This window comes from Cynocephalus volans, chromosome 14 (assembly GCF_027409185.1).
Source record: "Cynocephalus volans isolate mCynVol1 chromosome 14, mCynVol1.pri, whole genome shotgun sequence".
NCBI lineage: Eukaryota > Metazoa > Chordata > Mammalia > Dermoptera > Cynocephalidae > Cynocephalus > Cynocephalus volans.
Window position 1 is genome coordinate 46077290 of NC_084473.1, and position 10088 is coordinate 46087377.

Below are 10088 nucleotides of genomic sequence, written 5' to 3' on the forward strand. Positions count from 1 at the left end.
ATGCTACACTGCTTGCCCACAAAATAAACACCAATGAAATGAAGATTTTTTTCCCTTCCTGCCTTGACCAGAAATTAGAACTGGTGGGGATATGGCAGTGGCAAGGGTTTGGGGCTGACTGTTGATTCCTGCTCCGGCTGTGATCTGATGACGGAGAGTGATCATTCCTTTGCATTCACTTTGTTTTTCCATCCTAAAACTAATACAGCTACACAAAATGGTTTGGAACTCAGGAGATAAGGGAATTTACTTATAAGTACAAGAGCATTCAATAATTCCTTATTAGTGTCCCCTTTATGATAGAGCAGAAATGTTTAAGGTGTGTCATTTTTGGAGGCCTATGGGCTTTGTGAAGGCTAGCTCTGTGTGATTACCAGATTTCAGGGATCATACGCAGCTGCTTGGGTACCACTGGCATACATAGCCCATTCATTGACAGGTAAACTTTTACCCAACAGGCACAGAGTAGTATTCATGAACACAAGCAGCTTTAGAAAAAATGATGAGGTTGGCAGAGAAAACAGTGCAAACTAAGTTTCCCCCTTTGGTGTTCTTTTTCACTGTCTGTGTCAATGTCTTTTACCTAAACTCAAAGGATTCAGTCCCAAGTATTTTCACAGTTTGAAAACTTATGGTCCAACTTATATTTGATCATCTGTCTGTTAAACTCTATCATTAATTTGCTGATGTTTGTCATTCTATTTTATTTCAGGTCTGTGTTCTCGTAAAATAAAGCAAGGACTTGCTAGCCTTTTAAACAACGGGGTATTTTGGAAATGGCCCTGCACAGCTCCTGAAACCAATGCAAGGGTGGTCAGAAGGGCAGATCGGGATGGGGCAGGCAGATGCCCAGGTTCTCACCAGCTTTCTTCTGGCATCAGGCAGCCAGCAATCTTCTCATTGGATTTCCCTCCTCATCTGTTTCTTCCAGCTCTCACAATGATTTCAGATTGCACAAAGCAACATGCCATTAATCGTCCAATTAGTGGTTTTGACAATGACTATTCTGGGTTCTGAGGGAAATTTTGATTGTTGTGGGTGAGTGAAAAACATTCTTGTCATTACTTGTTTGATGTTTTTCTCTTTTAACCCCTCCGTGTGGCAGGGACCTTGCGTCTCCTAGTGATTGTTTTCTCTCAAGTACCTAGTATAGTGCCCTGTGTATATATAATCGATGTGTTTGTTGTTGAAAAAAAACTATAAAATAATACGCATCTTCACTTTGGTCTCAAAGGTGAATAATATTGGAGTAGGAGAATATATTCAGGTTGGAGAAAAATAATAATACCTGGGAAAGGGAATAGAAGACAAATTTAGGAGCTGGGGAATAGAAAATAGTACATGCAACACAGGATTGAAGGGTTGAAATAGGAGAGAGGAAAGAGAAGAGTTAATCTGAGACCAAATGTGGAGGATCTTCATGCCAAACCTATGACTTTGGACTTTTGTCTTGAATCTGGGCATTGGAAATTTTAACTTGAAGCCACTCCTGGAAGTCTCGAGCTCAGTGTAGTAGCCCTTCCATATGAGAGGCCTTCCTTTTCATGCCCTCCTGATACCAAGAGGATTCTGGAGAGATGCAGCACTTAGTGATCTGTCAGCCTCTGTTTATTTAACTACAAAATCATCTTTGCAGCTGGGATCCCTCCCAAATTCTTTGTTTAAAGCCCCTCAACCAACTGCGAATAACAAGAGAAACAGGACGTTGGTGTGGGGGTTTTCCAGGCTGCATTTCAAAATAACAGAACTGTCAATAAGCCCAAGGGAAACATCCTCACCCCCTAAATCTCACAACTGAGATCAGAGCATTTTAGGAATTACACAGCTGCTGGAATTTGAGAGCTAGAAAAAGCCTATCGGGTTTCGGGAACTTTGGTGCCTGAAGTCATTTGTAAAAACAAAGCCGTTTAGAACTTAAAGAACCTCAGCGTCATTTCACCTCAACCTTTCATCAATCTACTGATGAGCTTTCTCTCTGATATGCTCAATTAGTTGGTCTTTCTGTTTCATTGAAACTTAATCAAACTTTTGGGCTTCCTGTTTCTTAGAGGTTTTCATCAAGCATTGCATTAGGAAGATGTAAAGATAGACCCGTGCTGTATATTTTTCACAATCTGACACAGGATTCTGAGATGAGTCTATGTTGGCTCCTGCTGAAAAAGGGTTGGGAGAAGAGATGAATGAAAGTGGACTCAAACACTCTTGAGACTAAAAATATAATTGAGTTCAAGTCCATGGCAAAGGTTTGGCTGCTTTTTTTTAGATATTTTTTGCATATCCCTTGAAGATTTTCAAATTGGCTGACATATTCCATATGAAAGAACTGGGTAATGGCATGGTCAGGTCAGAGATGCCAAACATGCCCTGAGATACTTCAGGGAGAGGTCAGATTAAGAACAAACATCCAAATCTCATTATAATCAGATTTTAGGCAATTAAAAATAATTACTCTCTTTCCTAGCTGAACTTGTGTGCTATACAAGCTAGAATCTAGTCTAAATAAAGCTAAATTGGAGAATCTAAATGTAACAGTTCTTTTAAAAAGTATAGTCCAATCAACCACAGTCACTAGGTAACCCAATTAGTGGCTTTGGGGAAGGATAATCAAAAGTTAAATTAATTTCCCATTTGCTGCCAAGATGTCCTGCTTTTTTAGTAGAGGACTTGGGTAAAGAAGGATAGCATGCACCTTTAGGTAAACAAGGGGATTTTTATCATCACCAAGTGAGTGCAGTTCTGTGCTATCAAACCCCTATTCTTCAATTGCTGATAATGACTCTGGAAATTATAGCTCTTAGCCAATTCTCAGGGTAGAGTTCATCTTCTACTTTAAAAGGTTCTTTCCCAGCAATGTAATTTGCACTTTTTGTGTTTCATGGTACTGCATACTATGGCTGTTCCTTTAGTCTTTTTTATTTTTTTTCCTGATTCCTCTGTAGGGAGCATAAACCTATCTTTCCTCCAGCCTAATCAAATTCAAAATGTTGGACATAGACATATCATTTCTCACTAAAGTAGGTGCAAGATTTCATGTCGAGAAAGGATTATGTATAGATTAGTGAGAACATTGTGCTGTTTATTTTTTTCAAAGAATTATCTAGATAAAGCAGGAGTCTCCAGACATAGGCACCCAGGACAATCTGCACAGTGGGGTGTTTGGTTTTGATAACCAGACAGAACCACAACAAAGCTGGGGGAACATAGGGAATCTAATATTTAGGGTCTGGGATCTGATGCTAATTGGCAGAAATTATATTTGTTTGAACATTTCTGTCTGTTTTAAAGTGTTTTTGTTTAGGCAATTTCATTTTTCATTAATCTTTTCAATATTCCTTTTAGGTATAGAGAGACATATTATTACTTAAGTCAAGAGAATTGAGTGACGTTCCTGGATTATAGAATATTTAACTTTTAATTTAGGAGACCTTGTTTCTAGTCTATGTATCTCTGTTTCTGAATAAATTAATGGATTCTGGAATGACATAGAAGTGTTTTCTTAAAACGAACACATAAAAAATCAAGGAAAACAAGAAAACTATCAAATCCTAGAGTAGTTCACTGCAGGAGAGAGCAATAATCATCTTTTATAAGAATCTTTTTCTTCAATGCTGAGAAGCAGAGCAAATAAACAGATATAATTCCCCCTGATTTATTGAATCATTTGTTCTACACATAACTGAGGGCCCAGAACATACGTTGCATTGAACTAGGCACAATAAAGAGTAGAAAGGAAATTTTTACTGCAATTGAAGAAATAAGACACACATGAAAAATTAGATGCAAAGCAAGATTAAGTGTGAAATGAACTGCATCAGTGTTCAGATGAAGGCAAGATTAAATAAAGATGGAGTGGTAAGGGTGGACTTCATGAAAGAGGCAATCTTTGAGTGAGATTGTAATAAGCAGGTTGGATTTCAGGAGGAAAAGAAGAAACTGAAGGTAGTAAAAACAAGAGGCATAGCCTGAAGACAGAGAGAGGTAGCAATTCACAAGCTGTGCTTGAGAGCAAGTCTCTACCAGTCTTGTGGAGTTGGCTCCTGTTGGAGCATGGAGAGAGGTAGAGTCAGAAAGGTGAGCTACTGGGTTATTTTGAACTGGGCAATTGTAACATGGTGGCAGTAGTGCTTTATGGAGGAAATGGAATGACAAAAGAGAAAAGAGAGATTTGGAGAAAAGAGAGATTGGTAGGAAGAAGATAAATGAGGAAGTAATTATATAATCCAGGCTTTAGATGGTCAGAGCCCAAGCAAAGATGATGGCAACAAAAAGAATCATTGCTAGTGGCAATATGAAGGGAGTTTGTAAACTGATTAGACATGGGTGATCAGAAGAGTTTGAAACTTACATGATGAAAAGAATTAAGCTGACAACATTTAACAAATGAGGAAGTTAGGAGTGGTTTTAGTTTTGTAATCCCTTGTTTTATCTTCTTTCTTCACCTCATAACAGGGAACACCTAGTTTCCTCATGGCTATAGTCTATACTTCAAGCCATCTCCTTCATGAGAACACAGCACGTTCTTAAATAGCTACTTCTCAGGCACAAAAGAATGAAAACTCACCCAAGGGTCTATCTCTAGCTATTGATGAGCACTGAATGAGGCATCAGGAGGTCTGGGCTGTGGTCCATACTTTAGAAGGGATTAGTTCTGGCTGCTGGGGTTGGATAGACCAGACTTTTCCAAAATGTGTTCTGCAGAATATTAATCCCCAAAGATGAATTAAAAAAAAAAAAACCTAAAATTCAAATGTTTGCAGACATCAAAAACTCTATTTCACTCTTGGAAATCACAGAATTTATTGGCACAGCAAGTCCTTCTCTTTTTGCACACAGCAAGGATACATCACTCAGTTCTAAGGACCTATTAAGGAAAGAATAAACTAGACACACTTTAAATCTCTTAACTGAATAATATTCTATGGTTGTGGGGTATTAAGAATGATCAGCCATAAAGAGAGAAAAAGATAATTAGATAATTAGAAGTATATGCTAGGCAAATGAGATTGCAATGAGATAAGAGAACTTGCTGTGAGGAGAGGGTTGCATATAGGTAGCCTGTAATATAATCCCAGTACAGGTCTCCCTAAGCCAAGAATGACCATCAATGGATCCTTCTGTCCTTTAGTATTGTGGTCATCTGACCCTGCAAAGAAAAACATGATTGTATCTATACTGTTGCTTAAACTTAAAGTTTCAGGTTTGGAATGGGTATTTGCATTCTCCTTAGGAATTTGAACTTTGGGAAAAATAAAGCAAGATCAAAGGGAAATTTCTAGATTCACTGACTGCCTCCAGGTGAACCTGAGTTTTAGGATAAGTCCGAAATCAAAATTCCTTTGACTGTGGTCAGGAAGAACATGCTCCTTGATTTCTTAGCAAATATTGACAGCCTTAAGGAATACATTTTTTTACTCAGAAAGTAATGCATGGAGATTAAGTAAAATAGCTTCTGGGAAGAGATTATTCTTAAACAAGTGGGAGATTGTAAACAATTTCGGAGTAATAAAAATCTTTACATCAATTTTCCAGAGCATTCTTGTACCTCTTGAAAGCTCTCTGTGGTTAAGTGGTTATAGCCTAGTAGTTTCCAGATGAGAACCAAATCATCATTATCAACAATAACAATAGCATGAGAGACATCATGCTAAGTGTTTTGCATGCATTGTCTCATGTAATACCCATAGCAACTCTATGAGTCAGGCACATGCTGTAATTACCATTATATAGCCAAAAGCCCAGACGACAGAGTTGAAATTTAATGGCACAGCCTGGGTTTAAACTTATTTCGACAGTTTAAACTTCAGATTCTAGATGCTATACTCTACCATCCCTGACTTGTCAGGACCAGTTAAAGACTGACCTGTGAATACTTCCTCAGAACTGCCCCAACTCCTGACCCTGCTCACCTAGTTTAACTCTATCTCCATGGTGCCATGTGGTCTCAGGATGCCTAAACCCCACCTTAACCTGTAATAGTTAATCCACTCTCTCAGCTATAGTCTACGGTAGAAGTGGGTAATATCCAGCCTGTGAGCTAAATCTGGCTTGCTCCATGTTTTATAATGACCCAGGAACTAAAGATCTTTCTCACTTTTTTATAAGGTTGAACAAATCAAAAGAGTAATTACTGTGATGTGAAAATTTATGAAATTCAAATTTCAGTTTCCATTAAAGTTTTGTTGGAACACATCCATGCTCATTCATTTCCATGTTGTCTGTGGCTACTTTCCTGCCGCTATGATAGAGCTGAGTACACAGAGTTGCAAAAGAGACTGTATAACCTGTAAGGCTGATCTTTGGCTTAAACTCTAAACTTCTTCTTTTTTTTTTTTTCTTCAGAAGAAGATAGGAAAGGAGTCAGAAGATGTTCATTGGACACACCATACAGACGAGATATAAACACAGACTCAAGTTTGGATCCTGCCAACTAGAAGCTGCGGGGCTGACTCTACCCAAGTTATTCAACTTTGCTGAGCTTTGATTTGCCTCATTTGCAAAATAGAGCAATAATATCAAACTTGCAATTCTGTTGTAAGCTTTAATAAAACAGTATATATAAAGCACAAAGCAAATAATAGGAGCCCCTTACTAAAAAGAAAATTCCTGCCTGTTAATGGTACTTCTCTGTTCTTTGGGGGTGAATACCAGCATGGGCAGATCAGGGGAATTAGCAGTCTTTGGCAATAGCTGGTATAAAATGAAATGAAACTGCTGCAAGGTGGCTGGAATGATAGGATAAAAATGTACATGATAAAAATTAGAAGTTGTTTTCCCCCAGGTAAACCTGAGTAACAACGAAGCTTCCACATGCTGACCGATTAAGCAATTGCAGTCAATGAAGCCCAGCTTTTCCATTTACCTACACCTGATGTGATCATCATTAAAGTCAATACCCAAACTTGGAAGATTGCAAGGTGAATTAGAAATACTTATGAACAGGCCATTTCATCTCTCTCCTGCCAATGTTCCAGATAACCCTGGTCCAATCCTTTTAAGGATGCAAAAATAGAGATAGTTGCTTTTTCACTCCAACAGAACGTCTGAGTTCTAGCTTACTTGGCATTTTATCTGCTCTTCAGTGACTAACACATTTGCCTAAAAATATCCTCAAATAATGTTTCTCTTTTATCTAACAGCCAAAGCAACACTTCTCTCCTTTGCCTCAATACACGTTGCTGTGAAGATTGCAAAGCCAAAGTCTAGGACAGTCTGACTCAAGCCCTACTAATGTGTGCATAGAAAAGAATATTCTCAAGATTAGGCATCTGGGAGAACTTTTTTAGTCACCAAAGCTCTCAAACAACATACTCCTTTCTCAGGTATGGGAAAGTATCAATTACTGGCAAGCAATTTTTCCCCCTTTATAGTTTTTTTGCAAATTTGTTCTCTGTTACATACACTTAAGTAAGGGGTTGACCCAGAGCTAGCCTTGGTCAAGAGTGTGAAATTTGTTTCTGGTGCTCTGGCCATCATACTCTCTCAGTCTCTTCCATAGTATCTCAATAATTTATGCTCTCTTTCTGCTTACTTTAGTTGCAAAATGCTTTGGGGCAGAGGTATGTTTTAGTAATTTATACCTTATTATAATTAAAAAAAAAATCATATTCCTGCTCTTCCCACACTAATTTATGTGTACATGCTCCCCGAGGGTTTGGGCATGGGAGTGGATTTTCTTTTCCTCCCTCCCTCCCTCCTTCCTTCCTTCTCTTTCTTTTTTGTTTTTGCCTATGTATTCTATTCAGAATGAATAATCTCTGTCCTGGTAGAGATTTCAGAAAGCAGACAGCCTAGTGTGGAAGGCAGTTTTGGGGGGTAAAGGAGTACTGCCCTAAAATGAAACCTTGTTAAGGGCTGTCTGCTTTAGCAACTGGATAGCACTGCTTGGCTCACAGGGAAACATTGGAAGGAATGAAGTGGGTCCAGGAGATGTGGAAATTGGGGGCAGGAGGGGGAGAAGGAGTCTATAGCTTTTAGTGTTCATAACAATCCAACTAAGAAGGTGGTATTAAAATCACTTTAGAAATGAGGAAACTAAGGCCCCGAAGAGGTTAAGTAATCGCTCAAAGTCACTTAGGAGTAAGTGACTTCTTGCAGGAGCTTAGTTTCATTGGCCTTCTCATGTGTTTATAATGAGCTAATAAACCAGACTATCATTGTGCATAGGCACATTCTTCAGCATAAACAAGAATAACCAGTTGTCTCATTTGAGGCAGTGTAGCCAAAACACAGAGCTGTCCAGTTATTTTCCCTGCCTCTGTAATGCCTCTGGATAGGAACTGAAGACTTGAGACAACAAGGGGGAAAGTGGCAAGCAGAAACAACCCAGTTTGCAACCAATTTTCCCTAAGCGAAAATCTGAAATGCAACACCAACACGTTTGAGTGTCATTATGACAATTGGTGAACTGAAAACATGACTACCTTTTGCAATAAAATAAAAGTTATCAATAGATTTAGAAGACAAAGTTTGAAATAAGCCTTTATCCAGACTAGCACCTTCTGTTTAAAATCCTTGCAATAAAAACACTGAAGGTAGCTACAATCTCTGAGTCAAAACTTGCCACTTCTCAGCGGCAGTGATAAGTGGACAATTGGACAGCCCTTCCTCATGGTGGCTCTAATGCAGTCAGACCCAGGGGCATGGAGAAAGACTGTGAGCCAAAGGTCTGATTTCCAGCCTTGGCTCTGCCTCAACTGACTGGGAGAGTTTGGTCAATTCTCTTTACTCTTTGGATACCAGAGTCCCGATTTGCAAAATGAAGACATACAGTGAGATGATGTTCAAGTTCCTGTCCCACTGAAGAGTCTATTTCCTGTTAAAATAGTTCAAAAACCTAAACTCAGAATCACATTTTCCCAGCTGTATGAAAGATTGTCCTGAATTTTTCCCTCCCTCTCTGCCCCTCTTCTTTCTTTTTTTTTTCTTTCTTCCTTTTTCTTCAACCCTCTCCCCTCTCCTCCTCCTGCCTTTCTCCCAGGATGCAGAATCTCAGTTCAGGAAATATATGCTGGTGACTTTCAAGCTGCAATGACTCTGGCATTCTTCAATTCCGTGTCCTCAGGAGACACACATTGTATATTTTGCTTTCATCAAAGCTGTCATTCTGCCTCCAATTCTAGGTATTCTAGGTTTCTGCTTTGCCCTGTTTTACTTTTCTCATTCCACTAAAGAGAGTAGGGAACCCAAATATGGGCAAATGTGTTGGAAAGACCAAAAACTCTTTCCTTTGCCTTTGGATTTAGGTTTCCATCCACACTGCCCTTTCTTGATAAATGCTGATACAAACTCTCACAACCCACAGGGCAGGAGTGTTGGCTGAAAAAGTTTATTTTCTTCAACTCTTTAGTCAGGCGGAAATATTTCAGCCCACCAGATATCAGCCTAGTATGAAAATAATAATAGTACGCAATACACACATGCCAGCCATGCAGCTGTTCCCGCTCCCCTGATACTCACAGTTCAACCACATTCCTGGGGAGGTCGGAGGGAATCTCTGTCACCTTGCTCTCCTGGCAGAGGAAAACCCTGTTAGCGCAGTGACAGATCCGATGATGACATCCTGAGCCGAAGCTGAGGAATGCCAGCAAAGAGACCAGGAGCAAGGCCATGCTTATTTATCCATCCACCTGCTTTCTTCCTGCATTTGCAGAAAAAGACCTCCACAGATTTCAGAGGCTGCACACAGCGCCCTTATGAGAAGAGATCTGCCTTGAGAACTGCTAAGGTCATGTGACTTACCAAAGGATGCTTATTATTATTATTATTATTATTATTTTGCTCATTTCCATGTGAAAAGCAAAATTCCTGTGTGCCAGCAGTGATTTCCAGGGCAAGATAAGCTACTCACCTATCCGAGATTGAATTTCTTACACTTTGACCCAAGCAAGACAGCAAATAAAACCTTGCTGCATGTTTGGAGTAGTTTGCATTATTTCAGAGCAGAAGTGTTCCTGCTGGTCACCATTCTCTTCTCAACAGAGTGAACATCAATGACTTTCCCCCCAAAAGACACAACCCAAAATATGACACGTTGCTAGGAGGCATACTGATAAGTGAAGCGCAGGGGATCTATTTTCAGTCTTCAGCTT

The 10088-nt window shown here is 39.3% G+C and overlaps 1 protein-coding gene across 2 annotated transcripts in view; it reads right to left on the reverse strand.

The window, feature by feature from the left end:
* FSHR (follicle stimulating hormone receptor) overlaps positions 1-9608 on the reverse strand; it is a 161699-nt gene extending 152091 nt beyond the window's left edge. For both annotated transcript variants that reach the window (XM_063078636.1, XM_063078635.1), the window contains exon 1: positions 9457-9608. In XM_063078636.1, coding sequence (XP_062934706.1) covers positions 9457-9608 — 152 coding nt within the window. The remainder of the gene's footprint in view (positions 1-9456) is intronic.
* Between the last annotated feature and the right edge of the window lie 480 nt (positions 9609-10088).